At 39.7% G+C, this 20,753-nt stretch overlaps 10 protein-coding genes across 10 annotated transcripts; 6 read left to right on the top strand and 4 right to left on the bottom strand.

The window, feature by feature from the left end:
• Positions 1 to 220: 220 nt before the first annotated feature.
• TOT_040000905 (conserved hypothetical protein) lies at positions 221 to 2,620 on the top strand (the record flags this gene model as incomplete). The annotated part of the gene is made up of 2 exons (XM_009694132.1): positions 221 to 1,091; positions 1,254 to 2,620. The coding sequence occupies 2 exons, from the start codon at positions 221 to 223 to the stop codon at positions 2,618 to 2,620; spliced, it is 2,238 nt and encodes a 745-aa protein (XP_009692427.1).
• A 478-nt stretch (positions 2,621 to 3,098) lies between these two features.
• TOT_040000498 (conserved hypothetical protein) lies at positions 3,099 to 4,035 on the bottom strand (the record flags this gene model as incomplete). Its single annotated transcript, XM_009694131.1, has 3 exons — positions 3,099 to 3,606; positions 3,651 to 3,826; positions 3,859 to 4,035. The coding sequence occupies 3 exons, from the start codon at positions 4,033 to 4,035 to the stop codon at positions 3,099 to 3,101; spliced, it is 861 nt and encodes a 286-aa protein (XP_009692426.1).
• A 176-nt stretch (positions 4,036 to 4,211) lies between these two features.
• TOT_040000497 (tRNA 3' processing endoribonuclease) lies at positions 4,212 to 6,685 on the top strand (the record flags this gene model as incomplete). The annotated part of the gene is made up of 10 exons (XM_009694130.1): positions 4,212 to 4,549; positions 4,581 to 4,791; positions 4,827 to 4,979; positions 5,470 to 5,514; positions 5,558 to 5,699; positions 5,772 to 5,865; positions 5,899 to 6,025; positions 6,116 to 6,238; positions 6,350 to 6,485; positions 6,516 to 6,685. 10 exons carry the CDS (start codon positions 4,212 to 4,214, stop codon positions 6,683 to 6,685), a joined length of 1,539 nt encoding a protein of 512 aa, XP_009692425.1.
• A 153-nt stretch (positions 6,686 to 6,838) lies between these two features.
• TOT_040000496 (conserved hypothetical protein) lies at positions 6,839 to 7,142 on the bottom strand (the record flags this gene model as incomplete). The annotated part of the gene is made up of 2 exons (XM_009694129.1): positions 6,839 to 7,052; positions 7,087 to 7,142. The coding sequence occupies 2 exons, from the start codon at positions 7,140 to 7,142 to the stop codon at positions 6,839 to 6,841; spliced, it is 270 nt and encodes an 89-aa protein (XP_009692424.1).
• A 640-nt stretch (positions 7,143 to 7,782) lies between these two features.
• TOT_040000961 (conserved hypothetical protein) lies at positions 7,783 to 8,626 on the top strand (the record flags this gene model as incomplete). The annotated part of the gene is made up of 4 exons (XM_009694128.1): positions 7,783 to 7,903; positions 7,936 to 8,062; positions 8,180 to 8,280; positions 8,388 to 8,626. 4 exons carry the CDS (start codon positions 7,783 to 7,785, stop codon positions 8,624 to 8,626), a joined length of 588 nt encoding a protein of 195 aa, XP_009692423.1.
• A 715-nt stretch (positions 8,627 to 9,341) lies between these two features.
• TOT_040000960 (conserved hypothetical protein) lies at positions 9,342 to 11,694 on the top strand (the record flags this gene model as incomplete). Its single annotated transcript, XM_009694127.1, has 10 exons — positions 9,342 to 9,478; positions 9,527 to 9,855; positions 9,886 to 10,169; positions 10,206 to 10,356; positions 10,410 to 10,825; positions 10,873 to 10,967; positions 11,034 to 11,151; positions 11,182 to 11,282; positions 11,324 to 11,522; positions 11,554 to 11,694. The coding sequence occupies 10 exons, from the start codon at positions 9,342 to 9,344 to the stop codon at positions 11,692 to 11,694; spliced, it is 1,971 nt and encodes a 656-aa protein (XP_009692422.1).
• A 189-nt stretch (positions 11,695 to 11,883) lies between these two features.
• Positions 11,884 to 13,814, bottom strand: TOT_040000493 (conserved hypothetical protein; the record flags this gene model as incomplete). Its single annotated transcript, XM_009694126.1, has 8 exons — positions 11,884 to 12,084; positions 12,116 to 12,247; positions 12,288 to 12,604; positions 12,640 to 12,939; positions 12,973 to 13,045; positions 13,078 to 13,186; positions 13,229 to 13,283; positions 13,340 to 13,814. 8 exons carry the CDS (start codon positions 13,812 to 13,814, stop codon positions 11,884 to 11,886), a joined length of 1,662 nt encoding a protein of 553 aa, XP_009692421.1.
• Positions 13,815 to 14,857: 1,043 nt separating this feature from the next.
• On the top strand, positions 14,858 to 15,539 carry TOT_040000492 (40S ribosomal protein S3; the record flags this gene model as incomplete). Its single annotated transcript, XM_009694125.1, has 2 exons — positions 14,858 to 14,875; positions 14,907 to 15,539. 2 exons carry the CDS (start codon positions 14,858 to 14,860, stop codon positions 15,537 to 15,539), a joined length of 651 nt encoding a protein of 216 aa, XP_009692420.1.
• Positions 15,540 to 15,655: 116 nt separating this feature from the next.
• TOT_040000491 (conserved hypothetical protein) lies at positions 15,656 to 16,964 on the bottom strand (the record flags this gene model as incomplete). Its single annotated transcript, XM_009694124.1, has 7 exons — positions 15,656 to 15,713; positions 15,895 to 15,967; positions 16,195 to 16,325; positions 16,453 to 16,541; positions 16,572 to 16,724; positions 16,756 to 16,807; positions 16,852 to 16,964. The coding sequence occupies 7 exons, from the start codon at positions 16,962 to 16,964 to the stop codon at positions 15,656 to 15,658; spliced, it is 669 nt and encodes a 222-aa protein (XP_009692419.1).
• Positions 16,965 to 17,347: 383 nt separating this feature from the next.
• Positions 17,348 to 20,720, top strand: TOT_040000490 (serine/threonine protein phosphatase; the record flags this gene model as incomplete). Its single annotated transcript, XM_009694123.1, has 14 exons — positions 17,348 to 17,462; positions 17,610 to 17,794; positions 17,825 to 17,964; positions 18,007 to 18,124; positions 18,265 to 18,436; positions 18,466 to 18,529; positions 18,608 to 18,674; positions 18,738 to 18,846; positions 18,881 to 19,098; positions 19,182 to 19,382; positions 19,554 to 19,611; positions 19,635 to 20,134; positions 20,269 to 20,438; positions 20,624 to 20,720. The coding sequence occupies 14 exons, from the start codon at positions 17,348 to 17,350 to the stop codon at positions 20,718 to 20,720; spliced, it is 2,214 nt and encodes a 737-aa protein (XP_009692418.1).
• Positions 20,721 to 20,753: the final 33 nt, after the last annotated feature.

The following is a 20,753-nucleotide window of genomic DNA, read 5'->3' as shown; positions in this document are numbered from 1 at the left end:
ATTTAATGTTTGAATTACGAGAAATGATTTATCTGAGAAGTTAATTGGTAAAATGTGTGTGAATACTTATGACGGTATTTACGACAGAATTCCAACAAAAAAAACGGAATCCAGTCATTAATTTTTAAAATAAACCAATAATTTGTATCATAATTATAATTTTAAAGGTAAATGAGGGATTTGTAGAAATAAATGAATACAAAAGAGCTTAGTTGATCTAATGGGATCAGATTTTAAGAACGAGCTGGATAACTTGAAGGAAAAGGGACCGGATATCGCAAAAGTGCTCAAAAACTCAACGGAAACATTTGAAAAGTACTTCCAAGATGGATTTACGGAGGAATTCTCGTGGTTTAACCTGAACACGTTCCCGGACCTGCGCCTCGACAACCTGGACAGTCTTCTGGATAAACTCAGGTCAGCACTTAAGCTTACAAGCCCATGTGTTGAAGAGGCGAACGAGATGGTCTCGAAACTGAATCATCTGAACGAGAAGGTGGAGTCGATAAGAGATAAAATGAGGAGCATAAGCGTGACGAGGGACTTCTCGAACCTGTGTGCCCTGGAAAAAAGAATAAACGAAAACTACTCGAAGCTTAAGTGCGTGGAGAAGCTGAAAACACACCTGAATCCAAGGGCACTGGACCACTATAGAGCGGACCTGAGGGACGAGGAGTACGAGGAGTTCATAAAGATCGTGCAGTCGGCAGAAAGCCTGAAAAGGTCAAGAGAGTTCTGTTATTCGCTGAAGAAGTTGGAGGACCTATCGGAGTCGCCGTCTTTGCTGGAGGCGTTGAAAAAAATAGACGATAATTTTGAAAAAATATCAGAAATGTGCTATTTATGGCTAATACAAAGAACGAAGAGGATATCAGTGCTTTCATCAACACTCACCTCGGACTCGGGAATAATAAACGAGCCACTAATCAACGTATCGGAGGAAGAAGATAGAATAGGAATAGCGTCGCTGTTTGAGATTAATATAAGCACGCCACGCAGGTCCCATGGGAAACCAGGTGAAGCAGATTTTGGCACCAAGTACGGCCCAGATCAGTACTACAATGACAATGAAACAGGCGAAAATGGCGCTAGTGCAGATAAAGAGACTTTCAACAAGGATGCAAGTGCTATTAATGCTGAGTGGCTGGGAGATGACAGGGAAAAGGAGCTGGAAACAGGTTCATACGGTGGCCAGGGTGGAGAGGGAGACCTGGGGGAGAAATGCTCGGAGGATCTGGAAATGGAGCCCAGAGAGCTGAGTCTGAGGATGCTGAAGCTTCTGATCCTGGACCCGAAGTGCCTGGAAAGGTTCCTGAACGACATAAATGAGTTTTTATCGGAGCTGTCGTACAGAAGGTTCAGCCTCCTGCTCCAGTACATAAAGCTGGACATGAAGTACAAAAACAACGCAATCTACGACCTCTTCATGAACCTGCAGTTGGTGCTGACGCTGATCAAGTCCTGCGTTATCTCGCTCTACTACAACTGCGAGCTGAACCTGTACGCAAACCCGTACCTGGACGTGGAAATAATGAGCGCACCCAAGTACATAGATAAGATCGCGGAGAAGCTGGTGGCGCCACTCGAGAATAAGCTGGAGCAGATACTGAACGCCTCGGGGATGGAAGCAGACACTCACGAGGGGGCGCACGCCGAAGCTGACTTCTTCGCAATGGACTCGCAGACCAGCCTTGGCAGCAGCACCGACGAAGGAACCCTGGCCTCAACGGACATTTATCAGGACATCCAGGTGGCAGACATACTGGACCTGTACGCAGCAGTGCAGATATGCAACTTCTACTACAACAAGATGCTCAACATACTCAGGCCGCCGTACCTGTGCCCGCAAGCGGGAGCGCGGGAAGGGGACTGCGAGGAGGAGGAAGGCGTGGGGGAGGTGTACTACGCGCCGGAAGACAGCCCAATACTGCGCGCCTTCGCCGCTATGTGCGCAAGGTGGAACGACCTGATAATCAACAAGCTTCAGCAGAACATCACGGTGCCGCTGTCCGACGAGCGGACTTCGAGGCGGCTGAACGCGGACGTCGTGGTGGCCACGGTGGCGAACTTCCTGAGCGAAATCGTGTCGATTCAGCTGGAGTACTCGGCCTCCGACGACCTGCTGACGATTCTGCAGATGACGCTGAATCCGGTGATAAACTGGTGCCAGAAGGTGTCGAAGACGCTGGGCGCCAGGGCGCACTTCTTCCTGATCGCCTCGTTCTCGACGCTGCTGAACGCAATTCAGTCGCCCTTCGTGAACAGCTCGTTTAAGCTTCTGCTGGAGGACCTCGTGGACAACAACGTCGAGGTCGTATCGCACGTGGTTCTGGACGCTGCGCTGGCGAAGCTGGGAGGGAGGCTTGTGGAGGTGTCCCCGGTTAATGTCCAGTTCGCGGGCCCCGAGTTCCTGGAGAGGATGAGGCAGGTCGTGTACACGAACACGCTGCTCGACTACGTGCCGCCAGATATAGCTGAGGGCTTTGCAGATCTGGACACCACGAGCACGAGGCTGCTCTACAGGCGAGTTTACGGGTTCATGGCGAGGCTGTACAGGGAGCATTCTGGCGACCCCAAGGTGGCCAACGACCTGGTGGAGTTGGCGTCTTCATACGAGTAGCAGTCAGTTATGGCCGCAGGCACCCTTAATGAGTGCCAACACCACAGCCCATACACATACAATCGCCCTTTTAACTTTTTACCATACACACTTGCTCTAGAATATGGTGTGGTAGTGTGTGTACGGTGCCTGTGGTTTATGGGGTGGTAGTGCTCACTGCAGTCACCTGTTAACCCATTAACTTTAGTGAAGATCTTGTAATTGTTTTCAACAACAATATGATTCATCATTTTATTTGCGTGGATTTGTAGATGCGTGTGTTAATGTAAACACTTTTATTACCTATATATGCTACTTAGTATATACGTTCATGTATACATCCTTGCCAATATACCCTGCTGATCAAGTGTGTGTTAGTATATATGGATATATACACACATGATATACATATCCACGCATATATACTACAGATATTAGAGAATATACTAACGTTAATAATAGTATTTCAACGCAATGTTTATATGACATTATTCTTAATTTACTTTTTCCTGCTTAACATTAATCCAAATTCATCTCTTTTCTCCTCTGCCTCTGGCTTCGCATTTGACTCGTACTTGATGTTTACCACTGGCGACTGCTTCAAGCCCTCGCACGTTGCCCATGCGTGCACCGTGAACGGGTTGCAGTCTATTTTAAACTTATAGCTCTTGTTCGCGTCGTAAACCGCAGGGTCGGTGCTGTGCGTCAGGTAGACGCCAGTCCTGGGACACGGTATGTTCGACTCTCGCGAGGTCTGGAAGTGAATCACTGAGTTCGGGGTACTGCAGCTCAGCCTCATCTGCTTCATCGTGTCGGACACGACCTCAAACTCCACTATTGGCGCCGAACACTGGTTTTCCATCTTGGACAACGCAAACAGCCTCGACGAGTGCATCTGGCTGGTGTTCGGAACGCCTAGAAAGTGGTATTGCGGGAACAAGTCGTAGTGCCTCGTCGGATCGTCCACGTTCACGTTCTCCGGCGGACTGTAGGTGGTCGACCTCAGCCTAAAAATTTTATAAGTGATGTGCGTTGTTGCACGAGTACACACCTGAATGCGTAGTCCACCAGCTCGTCCAATTCCAACGGTTTCACCAACTTCATCTGCTCTATGGAATTCATATGCTTCCTTCCTTCGAGCCAAATGCCTTCCATTATATTAAACAGGTCGTAACACAGTTTAAATTGCGCCGATTCATCGAGGTTATCTACATTTACGCCTTTTGCCTGTAGTAACACATATTTAAGCCTAAACTAACTGATTTCGACTTTGGTCCAACTTTAGGTGACTTAGGGCTCTTTTTATCCTCTATCAGCTTATTCAAATACTCATCAAACTCGTCCTCCCATTCCTTCGACGTAACACATTTTATGTTACTCCAATCAGACTTTACGGTTTCGTTAATTAAGTCAGAAACCCTTTGCAATCCCCTCATTTAATCATATCACTATCTTACAAGCCATTTTAAAGATTAAAACATGTATTTAGTGAGGATTCCTAAACATGGAATCCCAATACACACCAGGACTAATACATTGTATTATATTGTGAAAGCACATTTGTAACTAATTTTCAAATTTGTAAATTATTTTTCACGTTTTTGTTTATGATATGAGCTATGTGCAGACCATTGGATGGGATGATTACTTTGTTCCCCCGTCCTTACAGTTGTTTTCGGATGGATGTTACTTCATATTCAACTGTGGAGAAAACTCGCAAAGGTTAAGCATATGCATAAACAAATTTATCTACAGGTTCCGGCTATCTAACAAGCTGGGATTAGCTAAGATTCGGTACATATTTCTGACGAACTTAAGTGCGCACTCGTTCAATGGGCTTCCCAGTTTCATACTGTCCCTGGATGGCTGTAATACTTCTCACGTTACGATTTTTGGGCCGACTCCCATAAAGAAAGTATTAGATGAGCTGCTGAACACGTTTCATGAGCTGTATTTTAGATTAAAACTCATGTTTTTGCAGCAAAATTGAGGTTACCGTTCACGAGATTGAAGGAACAGAGAAGCTTCAACTGGTGAAATCGCACTCTGTAACAATCTCAGGACTATTCTACCACTCGAAATCAAACTCTAACTTTACTGTTCATCCTATCCATGCCAACAATGTTGGATACCTAGTGGAGTTTGACGACGTGCCGGGCATATTTAATCCTGAGCTTGCAAAGGAGTATGGAGTAAGGGCTTAGTTTGGATGATGTTTACTGCGTAGGTGCTCAAGGGTCCAGATTTTGGAAGGCTAAAAAGGGGCTTTGACGTTACTCTCCCAGACGGATCTGTATTAAAGTCCAATCAAGTCTGCGAGGACCCGACTCCTGGAAACCAAATATTAATTTTGGACCATAAAGAGGACTTGAGTTTAATGGTATGTAATCACTCGTTTTTTAATCCACTTCAGAACACATTGGGTTATGACGCGAATAGGCTGGTCAATGTATTCTACTTACACACAAGCAGTTCGGGCGTATCCAAGGGCGAAGTGGGATGCAATCAGTAGGTTTACCTACCATTTTATTGTTCATAGGACATTTGACGATTCTACATACGTTGCGCTTAGCCCTTTTTATAAACGGAACCAAATTCACCATTCACTGTTGCCTCTTCTATTTCCAAGTTTGTCACGGTTTAAATTTAAAAGACAACGGTCTGAGTCACCTCAGCACCATTCAGAGTCACTATCGCACGGTTCGTTTCGCATCCCCTTTTTTTCATAAAATAAACCGTTTAGAGTCAAACGACACGGAATCAACATCCGATTATTCCTATCCCCCCTTAACTAAGTTCTACGTTCATCCTCCAAAAAAGGTTCGATTGCCAACTTACCTATAATATACCAACAATAACATTTTCTTAAGGCCCACGTTGACTACTCGGATTGTTTAAGCAAAGAGTTGGATGAGGTACCACCTTTTATCATCTTTTTAAATTAAATATTTACTTTAGATCCAGTCTGATCCCTCGGATACCATAGAACTCGATTTTAGTTTGGAGGGCCCTAAATTGACATTTCTGGGCACCGGCTGTTCAGTTCCGTCTGTGTATCGCAACGTTTCTGCCATCTTAGTGCAAGTTTATGAAAACCACTGTATGTTATAGAAACATTACTAGTTATACCGTGTGCTCCACTACCTTACCACACTCATGCTCTAATCTACAGCTATACTTTTGGACTCTGGTGAAGGGACTGTGCTACAGATACTTTACACCTGTACCGATTTTGATGAGTTTGTGAGAAAAATACTGTCAATAAAGTAAGACATTACATCAGATTTGATTTTGATTAGGATCGTGTTCATATCGCATAGTCATGCCGACCATCACCTGGGCCTGTATTACATTTTAGCACTTCAGAAAAAATTTAAAAAGGATCGATCAGAGTCAACATTGGTAATATGTTCGGATGTAGTTCTGGTATGATTACAATCATTCAACTGGACATCGGCTATTTAGCTAGCTTAATTCAGTACATGATCTTGCCGCTTGATCACATCATTTCTGTAGACATGGCTCGAAACGTACAACGACAACATATGTAAACTAGACTATAAGTTTATGATTCTAACTGAGGACACTGAGACTGTGATCCCACTTGATAAAAGCCAAATTAGATTAGTGCTCTTCAAAGTAAGCAATGTCCCTTGTGCCCAGAGCCGTAGCCTTTATATCAATCACTTTACCGCTTCCATCAATTAACTAAGTCTAAGTTAACGTATGATATAACTAATATACACGCAGGTGGACCACATCTTCGACTCATTTGGAATCAGGCTCAGCCACGAGGAGGTTGGGTCCATAGTTTACTCTGGAGACACAAGGCCTTGCGAAAACCTTATGGCGCACTCGGAGAACGCCGATATCTTAATTCACGAAGGTACACGGTTACGAGATTAACATTTTGTAGCTACGTTTACTGACGACTACTCTGAGAACGCGATAAAGACGTTGCATACTACCATTTCTGAGGCGGTGGATATAGGTTGGCCACTTAGGATAAACGTCACGTTTAGGCGCCAAGTGCGGTGTCCGGAGCCTGTTTGTCACACACTTCAGCCAGAGATTCCAAACCGTTAGTTTAGCTCCGATAACAGCTCTTCATTCAGATCGCCAATGACTACGACCTCAGTTTCAATCTGATAATGGGCCTGGACCTCATGACAGTTCCCATAAGGAGGTTGAGCGAGCTGGGAGCCCACCTGCAGAGGTTTAACTCAAGTGTGAAGCGTCTCATCGAGTGAGATTCCTGTAATATTCTCTATCCTGTTCGTGTAGTCGTTCCATATCGCAGTGCTTGGTGGCCTTGTCCGTGGATTCCACAGCCCTGGGAGCGTTGACGTGAGACGTGGTCTTCCAGCCGTTCTTAAACTTCAGGTTCTCGTAGGTACCCTTCGTTAACCAGGAAACCAGGTTCCAGCGCTTCCTGGCGTTAAAACGACGCAATCTGAACAATTAAGTGTAAGGTGACGTGGACTCACGATCTTTCCCATTGCCTGTACTTGTTGTAAGAAAGCAGCGATTTAGAATTAAACATTTAAGAAGTTACTATTTTACATTACTCCAAGAAGATACGGATGATAGATACACGTGTGTATAAAATGAGCTGATAAACATGGCATCACATAGGATAGATGTGTTGGGGGAATAAACATATTGAAATACGCCAATTGAAATTCACAAAACAACAAAAAACATTAATAGAATTTATGTCAACATTATAGTCTGTGTTTTTGCCGAATAACTACATTCTGTGCCATATCTGCGATCTTCCATAATTTTAACTCATAAAACTGTTTCAAAAGTTTTATTCTCTATTATTGAACCTTCCGTTACCTAGAATTTACATTTTTCAAATTCCTTCTTATTTTTATCCATTGCACATCGTTGCATGGTCCCACCCTAAGCCTTTAGAGAATAGTCAAATAAATAGAGCCTTCCTCATCTACACATTTAGCTATTTTTGGCATATTCGTATATAAAGTAAATAATTAACATTTTTTATTCTATTTTTCAAAGAAATAATCCAGCAATTATAAATCTATCGGCTCTTATTTTCCGAATCTATGTCTAAACCACTGTATATTTCTTAAATTTTGATGATTATCGACAATATTTGAATCGCATATCATTTAAATACCAATATTAACTAAAATCATGGAATGTGATTCGGAATAATGTTTTTTAAAGCCGGTTACAAAATCAACGATAAATATATTACTAAAGGAGCTCTAGCGGCAACTTTAATCACAGTATTCTTTGCAACATTGTGTCTTACAATCATCACAGCCTCAGATAGTTAGTTTTAAACTAAATAATCTGCAATTTAGATGATACAAGAGTAATTGAAATACTTCCTTCCATTCTAGGAGCGTTAGTATTTTTGGGAAGTGTTTATTTGGTAAACGTAATTAAATCGCAAGTCAGAAGAATAATAAATGATTACAATCTAAATAGGTAATGTTTTTTAAATAAATAAACCTTTTATTGTTAAATAAACAAACTTTAAGTAATATTCACTATTTCCATAATTAAAGAATGTGCACTCAAAATCACATGTCAATATATTTTTAGGAGAATCTCCCTTAAAAAGGTGTCTGTAGGCTCTGCCTTAGCTGCTTTGGACAGGGAACTTCACAGAAAACAGAAAAATTCAGTGAATACCGCAGCCAACAGTAAGTTACTTGACCATGGTTAATTACACATTTACGTGATGTAGTAACCTTTAGATATATAACTATAAGAACTGATAAAATGACTGCAAAGTAACAATTAATTGTAGCATATGATCGCATAAAGTTATGGTACAGCTATTCCAAATTGTCTTTGACCTGTATGTTGAAAAATGCCGGTGTTTCTTTGATAATTTGGGATTTTTTAAAACTATCTCTTTGGCTAATAACACTAACGTATTGGAGAAGAGATGCCATATATGATAAATGGGATTATTCCCTTGTGCCGAAGATTTTATATCCACTCCATTTCTTCAGTATTTCAGCCGTAAGAACATATTTATTATAAAGTCACATTACATAACCCACATTTAGTCCACCGCTGAAATATGTTTGTTTATCCTCGAGGCAAAAGACTCCAAGGATATTTTTAATTCTCCAATTTTTTGGATCAATTCATTAATTTTACCACCTCCAGTTTTAATCTCCAAATGGCTTTTCTTCCCTGAGCTTTCATACATACAAGTCTATTGGACTCATGGTTTCATAATATGGATTAAACTATTCGGTAGGCTAACCTTTACTTAAACACATTTACAAACATTTTTAGTATGGATCAACAATAGGATTATCGCTACTAAAGATGGGTCTGAAAAGGCCAAATGTATCTTTAGAATATCCCTTGGTATTTTCTTCATGTCCTGCAGTTTTGCTGGTAAGTAATCTTCATAAACGCAATTTACTTAATTAAAATGTAGGTTCGCTGTATATAATGCAAGGGCTTCATCCGACACTGATTGAAAATCAATTCACGCATTCATTTGCGCAGTATTTGAACTATTTCTATCTAGCTATCATCACATTTTCAACAGGTATATAAGTATTTTAAAACTTAATTTAATAACCATATTAGTTGGATACGGTGACATGGTACCCGTGACTGTTGAAGCAAGGATGTGTGCAATCTGTTATATTTTCTGGATGGTCATCTGGGTACCATTGACCATTAATAGGACACTTGAGATAGTTCTAGCAAAGAATATATTGGTCGGACACTTGAACTCATGGTAAATTATATCATTTTTATACATCGATACAAATACAGGGCTGGATTAAAGAAGTTCATACTAGTAATTGGAGACATCGATCCATCACAATTATCTCAGTTTATATCTAAAATGTATTATACAAAGGATAAATGGTATGTGAATTAGATAATAACCTCAATTCATAAACATACATATTTTAGCAAAATCATTGTACTAACTCCTAATGACATCGAGACTTACACGGCCCAGGTAAAACAGGCAGACAACCTTTCCATTTCCTTATGCATTATGAGAGGTGACATTGAAGTGGATGGAAATTTAACAATTTTGGATACGATACAAGCCAGATTAGCAAGCTCGATTTTCATACTATCGTCATTCAAGGGCAAAGACCTGAGGATGAACGACATGAAGACAATTCTGAGAACCATCGGAATAAAAAAATACGGCTGCAGAAGTGAGATTGTAATGGTTCAATACTGTGCTCCAGTGACACATTCAATTTTCCAAAAACAATACGGAATATCAAGTAAGAGTTAATCTACTCATGCTATTTTAGTGAGTTTAAGTGACCTCAAACTTTGCCTCGTTACAAAAAGCATAACATGTCCAGGAATAATAACCCTTATTGTGAACTTGTCACTGAATCAATACTACAATATTGGACACACTCAGAATCACTCTTCATGCCCGAAATCATTAAACCTTTACCAATCGTATTTAAGTGGAGCCGAAAAGAGTGTTTGCTTTCACAAAATACCAGAACACTACGTTGGAATCCTTTTTGAGGTGATATATTTAATTGATAGGCTAAAGTTACAATATTACATATCAATCTCACTGGTCATACTGTCCTTTCAAACTTTAATAAATTTATAGTTATTGTGTGAAACATTTTTTGATGTGAGCGGTGCCATACTAATAGGAATAATTTCGGTAGATGATCCACTCAGTTACAAAATCAATCCCGTGGGAACAAATTATAATATTAAAAAGGGCGATACCGGAATATTCATATTAGATTTTGACAGTAAGTTTGAGATTTTATATTAATTTAAGAAACACTACTGAAATAATTTTTAGCCTCTCCTGATTTCTCAAAAATTAATCTGAAAAATGAAGCTCTAATTAAAAGGAACACTATTCTATTGAAGTTAATAAAGGATGGAAAGGTAGTGGCCAATCAACACAGTGGTAGTAGTTTAACCTTATCATGTGACTATGATGACACTGAACCTCAGTACAACGACGAGAATGAAGACGAGTTATACAAAATAGAATCGGCACTAATATTCCCGGTGGAAGCAAAGAAATTTGACGAGCCTTATGATCCATCACTTCCTATTGTAGTTAACACATTAAGTTCCGCCAAGTCTAACATATTCAAAAACAAGGATTTACCAGTGGTGACCATAATAGGGTACTCTGATTTCGTTACTAGGTTGCTCTTCCATTTCAGTACAATTAACGAGTTCAATGTCATAATAGCTGGAAACATGGTATGAAACGTAGCTATATATTTAATTCAACCAATTAAAATATATAGATTTCAAAATCACTCGATATCCAATTCCTTCAACGATTCAAGAGATTTGTGGCAGTCATAGATGTCGATCTCATGAAATACACTGAAATAATAGGGTATTAAATCAGTTAAATTAGCTCATCTCCACTACTGCCCACCTAAATATTGACATGTTCTTATAGGTCCGAGCTCCACTTGTCAAACTACTTTTACATAACTCCAAATTCATTTGAGACAAAACTGGAAAACCACTCAGATTTATGTACAATTGTAATATACCGGCAAATTAGAAACGTGATTGTACGTTTTTCATTATTAATTCTCTATCAGAAAACACTCCGCAACTCAAATTACAATTGGTTAAATAATGTCTTTGGGATCGTCGAACTTCAAAATCTGAGCAATGTCACCTTTCTAGATGATTCAAAATGGTGAGATGTTAAACACCTACTTAGACTATATAACTTCACAGGTCACACTGGAATACGTATAACGAAAACGTTGACTCATCACTTATATACATCAATTCTCACTACTACGCCATGGGCCAAATCATCAGCGACGAAATGTTCTACAACGTCATCATAGGCTCATTCTCATCCAGCGAGAATTATATGTTGTACAATATAATGATGGATATGATAAGCATTCCAGGTTCAAAGAGGAAAAACGTAAGTTTAAACTCCCACATCTTTATTTTAGAAGGGTGTTGAGCTGACACGACTTTCCGATGTAAAGGCCATTGAACCCAAAACAACATTCGGTCACATGTTTACTTACGTGTTAAAGGAAATGAATTCAATCTTAATAGGGATCTTTAGGATGTTAGTTTTAACCAAATAATTATTCTTAGAGGGTCTACATCCATGGAAAATTATGTGATATGTTCTCCATCCAAAGATTTTCTACTAGAGGAAAGGGACATGGTATTAACTATTTTCGTTTATCTGTGATTTTTAGGGATACATAATCTCGAAACAGTGAACCTGGCCTTAGATAACTTGTAATATATTAACAAATGCACATTAAAAATTAAATATTAGTAATTTTTAAGCACATGGCTTCAAGAGATGCTTGGTCTTTTACTTCTTCAGAGGTCACAGAGACGAACTTTCTGAATGCATCGTACATTTTGTCCAAATATCTCTTGGTTTGTTCGCTCGTTAGTTTTTCTGTTTCACACTTTACCTTTTCTTTCACTATGTAAGTGGTCAAGTCGGTCAATTTTGAACCCTAAAATAATATTAAGGAAGCTCCTAATTACCTTTTCAGTGAAATGCACATTTCCATTCTTAATGACCATGAGGGGAGTTTTACTACCCGAGGTACATGTAACCTCTTTGTCGAACATTCCAATGAATTCTACCTGTGACATTCCAGACAAGGCCTCAAGTTTCTGATTAATAATTTATACATTTGGAATGATTTACACTAACCTCCTTATCACACTTTGCTGATGGAGTTATTGCGAGCATTCTGTTTATTTTCATTGATGTGTGCACGGCTTCAAATGCTGAAATCTCCTCTGCAGTCAATTCAACAACAAGTCCAAGATTTGTTTTATACGCAATTTCCTTAGTCAATGCTGTCAATATTTTGGCTACATCTAATTTCTTTTTGTTCTCGGTAATCATGAACACCTTAATATTGTGATCAACATAGTCTGAAAATCTGAACATATAATGTTCTTTCCACTCGCTAATCAGTCCTCTCAACAATATTACCATTTCCTTTTTGGATGAAGGGTGTTTGTCTAAAATGTTGCTATATAACTGTGGTTTAACTTACATTCATAAAACTCGTACTTCAAATCACCAGTGGTTTTGGCCAAGGGAACTGGTTCTTGTAAGTTATTCGGTGGAATGTATACATTTGCTGGCTTCCCATATTTATATACTTGCTTGGGAAGTTTCGTTATAGAAACCGGTTTATATGTTCCTGGGATTTGAGGTGGCAAATCATCGCCTATTGCCTTCAGAGCGCCATCAGTTATATGTTTGAGTTCCTCTTTCACCTTTTCTGGCGTAATTACTGGCTTGGCCTTTTCTTCGGTCTTTACTACAGTGGTAACATCTTTGCTGTTTTTAACTAAAAAATTTTATTCAACAGGTTTAAACGAACCTAAGAAATATCCGAGCACAACCATTCCAGCCACAAGTGCTACGAGTGACAACAAAAACAGAATCGAGGTCAACTAAAAATTACTTATTTAATACACAAAATTACAATTTTATGAATCCTCTTCTTCCTTTTAATGCTCATTGAACTTAATAAACCAATAAACCATCCCAGTACAGGCAGTGGAAATACACCAATTACTAGGAACACACGAAGCCTATTGAATTATATTTATTATATATTTTATTTCATCGCTTACATTTTTTCGCCAGGTTCCATATTGGCTCCAAAGGGGTTGACAAAAACCTTCACTTCTACATAATTATGAATTTTTATAATCTCATTTTAACTAAGTTATAACGGCACATACCTTCTCCAGTTCTAAGGGATGCACTTACGTTAACATCTTGATTAGAACTCTCGGTTGAGCTATCAATTCCAAGTTCTGGATCCCTTGATAACTCGTGTACCAGTGAAACTTCAGAGCCCTCAACAGATGATACTCCAGATTCTTTTGGAGAACTTTCCAGGGATCCTTTCTTAGAACTTTGCTTAGATCCATCTGTAACTTCAACTGATGATGATTCTGAAACGGAAACGGATGGAGATTTTGTGAGCTCCAATGATTTTGCAGAGACGTCCACGGATGCTTTTCCCGAGCCCTCCAGAGAACCACCAAAACTACCACTTTTTTGTTCTTCCATTTTTCCTTCCATAGAACTCTTCAAAGATGATTTTTCCGAGCCATCTAAGAAGGAGTTTTCTGAACTTGAGTTCTCAGTAAATTCCTCTATTTCCTCGTCTTTCTGAACTTCTACATTTTTTACTACTCTATCAGATGCCATCTTAATTATCTAATATTTTACAGTTTTTAATATGATAAAATATTTTTGCAAAATTCTTCCAATGTGTTAATAATATTAGAAGTTTTTTCGGTTTAGTATGTCGAATACTAATTCACATAAGTTTACGTATGTATGATCAATTAAACTTATCTATTTATAATTTTGTTTATTAAAATTCAAATTATTATGGTTCATACTATCTTTAAACAATTTTGTACTCGCGTATCGTACAAGTACATATAAAGCACCTTCCGAAGAAGCAGATCTTTATATCATTGACACATTAGTAACATTCTAATTAAATAGTGCATTTTGATTATAAATATGTTAAATTAAATTCTTTTTATCAATTTATAAACCGAAATTGCTTAAGAAAATACCGTTAATTTAAATATCATGTACAGTGTACAAAATCGACATATTTAGCACGGGAGACACATCAGTATCATCAGATACTGGATTTAAACACAAGTTTAATTTTAAATAAAGACATATAAAGAATATAAATTTGTTATTGATAAATATGAGATTCTATACTGGAATCTTGGTTTGAGAATAAAATTTTCGACAAATTAGAAACACATTCATATATACATTTATTATATATTATAAAATTTATATTTACTACTCATTTATAATATATTATCACATATATTTCCATAATACACAACGCTTTTGATTGTCCTTACAAATATAAATTAGTTATAGATAAAATTGAAAAATTTTATATTTTATACAAATCGGTAAATTTATTTAATATCAATGTAGTTAAAAACGACTAAAATACTATTATTTAATTGTCCCCCACAGTCTAGGATTCTCTTTAACACGTTTATCTATATTTTATAAATTTGAACAATTTCGTCGTCCTTCTAGGATCTTTTTATTTCATATTTATTTCATCTCCAATTTAGTTGAATCATATAAATATCAGCTGTTGTATTTCAACATATCACCCAATTATTGAAAAGGTTGATATTCATCCGTTTGATTAGACATTTTCACTATATTCCGTCAAATTATACAATCGTATTTCAGGAAAGATGATGGGCTTTGCGGGAGTAAGTTAATTGCATAAATAATTCTTTGTAGAAATCGAAGCAAAAACGCTTCATCAACGATGGTGTTTTTAACGCAGAATTAAACGAGTTCCTATCACGTACACTCGCAGAGGACGGATACTCGGGAGTGGAGCTAAGAATTACGCCAGTGAGAACGGAGATCATAATCAGAGCAACCAGGACCAGAGAAGTGCTCGGAGAAAAGGCAAGAAGAATAAGAGAGCTCACGTCACTGGTGCAAAAGAGGTTCGGATTCTCCTCAGACTCAGTGGAGCTATACGCAGAGAGAGTGGAGAACCGCGGACTCTGCGCAATGGCACAGGCAGAGTCGCTGAGGTATAAGCTGCTGAAGGGGCTCGCAGTCAGAAGAGCAGCCTACGGCGTTCTGAGGCACATCATGGAGTCAGGAGCCAAGGGATGCGAAGTCATAGTATCGGGCAAGCTGAGAGCACAAAGAGCAAAGAGCATGAAGTTTAAGGACGGATACATAATCTCGACAGGACAGCCGGCACAGCAGTACGTGAACACGGCAGTCAGGTCAGTGCAGCTGAGACAGGGCGTCCTGGGCATCAAGGTTAAAATCATGCTCCCGTACGACCCGGAGGGAAGGATCGGACCATCCACGCTCCTCCCAGACACAGTCACGGTTCTAGACCCAAAGTAGACTGGTGTTAATATACTTGGTAGCAGACGTACACCTATAGCTATTACATGGATAATTAATGCATATCTTAACGTATGAAGAGGTAACTAGGATTGAACGGATTGAGTGAAATAATATTAAACTCGGGAAGGAACGGCAACGACATGGCCGAGCATGGGAACGATAGTTGGCTGCCTAAAAGAAAATAAGTGCAGACGACACACCCTCGGCAGATCCTGAAGGAAAATGTTAAGTAAATCAAACTACCAAGACTGATTTTTGTTAATATTGAAAAGATCAGAAGGGATGTAAGCTAAAAGGAAGTGATTGATGTAAAAAAGAAGTAGGAAAGGTACCTAAGGAAAAGCAGGAGTACTTGGAAGAGTTGGCTTGTTTGGCAAGCTCGTAGAAGGAATTTGCTTTTACATAAACAGGCCTGTCACAAACAGCTGCAAATGATTAAAATGAGTATCTTAATTTAAGGGGTACCTGTATAGTTAAGGAGAACTGCATATCCAGCGACGCTGAATTGATCGGATTTTATGTAGGCATGGCATTTAATGTTATCCCCCTAAAAGGGTTTCAGGGATCACTTAATGAGGTGAAAGGACTCACACCTTGGAAAAAAAGTCGTCTAAAGAAAGAATATGTATGTGTGTATTGGTAGATGACAAACCAGTGTGGAGTTTGGAATCGTCAGAAGTAACGTATTTGCACGTGGGAGAACGAAAGCAGGCTTTTAACTTTCTACCCAGAACTGAGGTGGCGGAGGGGTGTATGAGTTCCTGGCAGGAGCTTGAAGGAACTCTGAAGAACAGTGAACAAGATTTTAAAAGCGAACATGAGAAAATCACCGAAACAGCCCTCCCGGAAGTTTAGGCCGTTGAAAATGGGCTTAGGGTCCCTGCACATCTATGGGATAGCGGCGACGTACTTGGACTGCTCACAAGTGTACTCTACGTTCAAAAAGTCAATGTTAACCCTCTTGTCCTCAAGAAGACGATTGCAGTCGTTCACTCCGATCTAAGCAAGTTTGATGACAACATTACTTACGGAACAGGTTTTCTGATCTAGACACTTGGATCTCAGCAGTTCAGTGCAGCTGAGCGTGGTCGGGGCCCTTGAATCACCCTTTGTGTGAAACAATTCGGCCTTGTGGACCAGGACACTCAAGTGGTCGTCGCAAACCAAGTTGTTGCGATTCGTCTGAAGAGAAGTGAAAGGAACACTCATTTACGATTTTTACGGAAAATACCGAGTCCAAGATTGAGTTGTTATCCCTGGAAAACCTAAACACATTTGTTAAATCTGGCTACCTATGCATCTATAATACCCGTAAAATATCAAAGGCAGTTTACTGTGGTCGATACAGGTGGACGGATACTTATATAGCAGATACAACAACAGTGTAACGAATTTAAAAAAAAACTTAAAAAAGTAAAACATATTAGACAGATTTAACCGCAGATATCAGGATCTATCAAAAATACAGCTGTTTAGGTCACACATGAACTTGAGAGAAAAATATAAGTTGATGTCGTGTGAGATTATGAAACAATAACAAAGTCAAGAATCAACCGGTACATTCACTATACACACTAAATCTTCATGCCGTAAATCCCAAAATTTAGATTGTAGCATTCTGTCTTTGCAGCTAATTTCTGTTCTTTCGTTTTACACATTTTTAGATGGGGCCTAGAAGGAGATATAATTTTAAAAATTAATTTATGTTTAAAAAACAGATGTACAAACGTTTTAAATGCAAATAAGTTATTAATTTTTAATTTGTAACAGCAATGTTAAATACAAATGTATAATAACACTGAATTATGGCGTATCAGAAAATAGTATCACAACAGGGTGATGTTCCGCCTCCAAGATTCGGCCACACATCGACGTCAGTTGGAGCAGGGAAAGTTGTTTTATTCGGCGGAGCCGTAGGAGGTATTTTATAGCAGCTCAGATAGTTAGATCTACCAGATTGAATACGTACACACATTTCCCGGAAAAAATTGTTGAATGAAAACCTCGCGTTTTCGAACCTCTTGCCAAGATTGTCCTATAAATAGACCCTTAACCTTAATTCAATAGATGTTGGAAGGTACACCATAACCGCAGATTCATATATCTATGACGTTGCCACGAACCACTGGTGTAAGCTGCACGTCGAGAACGCGCCGTCACCAAGAGCAGCCCACGCAGCAGCCTGCGTGGAGTCCATGCAGGTCGTGATATTCGGAGGAGCGACGGGAGGAGGAGCGCTTTCATCGGACGACGTAAGTGTGTGGACATTAACGCCGCTATAGCTCTTCCTGCTGGACCTGAGGAGAGATAAGCAGCTCTCGTGGATCATAGTGCCCACCACGGGAAGATCCCCGGGAAGAAGGTACGGACACACCATGGTATTTTCGAAGCCGAACCTAATCCTGATCGGAGGAAACGACGGGTAATTTAGTTAACCCGAAACCTGAATATAATGTACCCCTAGGCAACAAGCGAGCAACGACGTGTGGGTGTTAAACGTGGAGAACTCTCCGTTCAGCTGGAACGAAGTGACCTTTTCATCTCTGAGGATGCCGCCCAGGAGAGTGTATCACTCAGCAGATGTAAGATCTTTAGATAAATTTCTGGATGAGTTAGAGGATGTTAGATAAACCTCTACCTTGGAAACCGACAGTAGCCACTTAGGCTAAAAAACAATAAATACAATAAAATATCACAATTAGTAAGCTAATAATAAGTTCAGTTATGCTGCGAGGGACCGGCCAACGGGATGGTAGTAATATTCGGAGGCAGAGGCTCAGAAAGTAAATCGTTGAACGACGCCTGGGGGCTCAGACAACACAGAGACGGCTCCTGGGACTGGGTGGAGGCACCAATGAAGGCAGGGATGATGCCAGACGCAAGATACCAGCACTGTACGTCACTAACCAAATAACATTCTCAGCGTGCTCGTTCGTGGGCTCAAAGATGGTAGTAATGGGAGGAAGAGGTGACACAGACCTGAACAAGTGAGTGTTAAGCAGATAGTTAGGAAAAGGATCTCATAAAAAGTCATTTGAATGAAGAATCCCATAATTGTTGTTTAGGGCCTTGCCAGTTTCAGTTTATGACACGGAGACGCTGGAGTGGTTCAATATATCGTCTATCAACAGAGTATTTTTATTTAAAAGTAGATACTAAGTGTAAAAGAGAGGACCCATATAAAAATTAACGCAGTTCCGTCACTCATGTTGGAAGTTTGGACCTAATTTGTATATATTCGGAGGATTCTCTCACCAGGCCCAGAAGCACCCAACCTGTGAATTGAAAATGTTCGATTGCCTAAGTAAGTTTTGCACGAAGAAAAATGAAATCAATAGGCGCATTCGCCGAAAAGGCAAAAAGCACACCCACCCTGCAACCGCATCAACCAGATGAGTCGGCAGAGATGGCAGGAAGGATGGGAGTATTGTTCCAGACCTCGCCGAAGGCGAAGGAGGATATTCTGAGAAAACCGCAGGAGAGGGAAATTAGACTATCATCACACGCTCACGCAGTACACGGACCAATTTCAGATTTCTCACACATGGTCCGAAAGGTAAAGTTGCAAAGCAGTTATTAGTTACAAGTGCCTGGACGAGAATGAATACACTCTTTCAAAAACACACAAATAAAACGTAGATATCTATCGACCGCCTTGAAGAAGAAGGTAGAAAAATAAATAAGCCGGAGGCAAGCCAGAAGTTACGCTGGCAAAACGCGAACATAGACACAGTGTATGATCGAATAATTGTGAAGTTACTGAATCCGAACGAGCAGACGTTTCAAAAAGACTCTCCATTTCCAATCCCATACAACGACATCAACATATTGTTAACAATGGTACTGAAACGGACAAGTAGAGTAGATATATCAGTTAAGTAACAGACTGAATAGAATAGTTATTTAAGAACTAGATGAAAGGAAACACCAGCATGTTTATTTATATAAGCTGTGTATGTGTATCACATTACTGCTAATATTACAATTTATACACATGCTAACTGCGATTAGGTGTATCATATTATTAAGCAAGAGGAGACAGTTTTAAACCTGAGGACTCCAATAAAAAGTAAGTCAACTGCAAATAAATAGAAACCATAGTATACGGTGACATACACGGGCAATATAATGATCTGATGAGGCTATTTAAGTTATATAAGTCGCCACTGGATGAGAACCTGTCAGAGATGCTTAACATAGACGGCGACATAGACTCCAACGACTACCTGTTCCTAGGAGACTACGTAGACAGAGGGTTCAACTCATTGGAAGTAATATGTCTCCTCTTCGCACTCAAATGTAAATATCCGACACAGATCCACCTCATAAGAGGAAACCACGAGGATCCATCAATAAATGCAGTCTACGGCTTCCAAAATGAATGCGCAAAACGCCTTAACGAAGACGTTAGTAGCGTATACAGCTGTTGGCAAGGATTTAATAAAATATTCGAAATCATGCCACTGGGAGCCGTAATAGAAGGAAGAATCTTGTGTGTCCACGGGGGGATAGGGAAGACAGTAGAGACCCTGGATGACATAAGAGGACTGAAGCGTCCAATATCAGTGTTGCCGATACCGGAGACGAGAGAGGTACGACCTAGTAACTAAGATGTAACCTAGCGTTAGTAACCGTAGCTATGAGGTTTTACATTAGTACTCACTGCTGCCAGTGTTATACCAGTGATTCTGCCGCACACCGTTCATGTTAATGCACCTTTTATTAGGATCAACTGTTACTGGACTTGCTGTGGTCTGACCCGACAGATAACGACTCCATGCTCGGAACAGTGCCTAACGATACTAGAGACCCAGAGAAGGCCGGGTTCATAGTTAAGTTTGGCCCGGACAGAGTACTAAACTTTTTAACGAACAACGATCTACAGTTAATAATAAGGTAAGGAATCTAGATAGAAGCCATAATAGCAATGGAACGACATAGTTAGACTAAAATAATATCAAATAATGATATTAATCAAACATTAGTAAACAACACTAACGACTAATGTTAAACTACTACTACCATTAATTGTACTACTACTACTACTAACAATAAAAACACACACAAAATATAATTTTTAGGGCACACGAATGCGTAATGGACGGGTTTGAAAGGTTTGCAGGGGGAAGGCTCATCACACTCTTCTCAGGTTCGTACACACCCAGCACCGATACATAGGCACAAAAGTATAATATATAGGCAAGCTTTAAT

Source organism: Theileria orientalis, chromosome 4 (assembly GCF_000740895.1).
Source record: "Theileria orientalis strain Shintoku DNA, chromosome 4, complete genome".
Lineage (NCBI taxonomy): Eukaryota > Apicomplexa > Aconoidasida > Piroplasmida > Theileriidae > Theileria > Theileria orientalis.
Note: the sequence above shows the minus strand (reverse complement) of the source record. Positions and strands in the feature narration are given on the sequence as shown.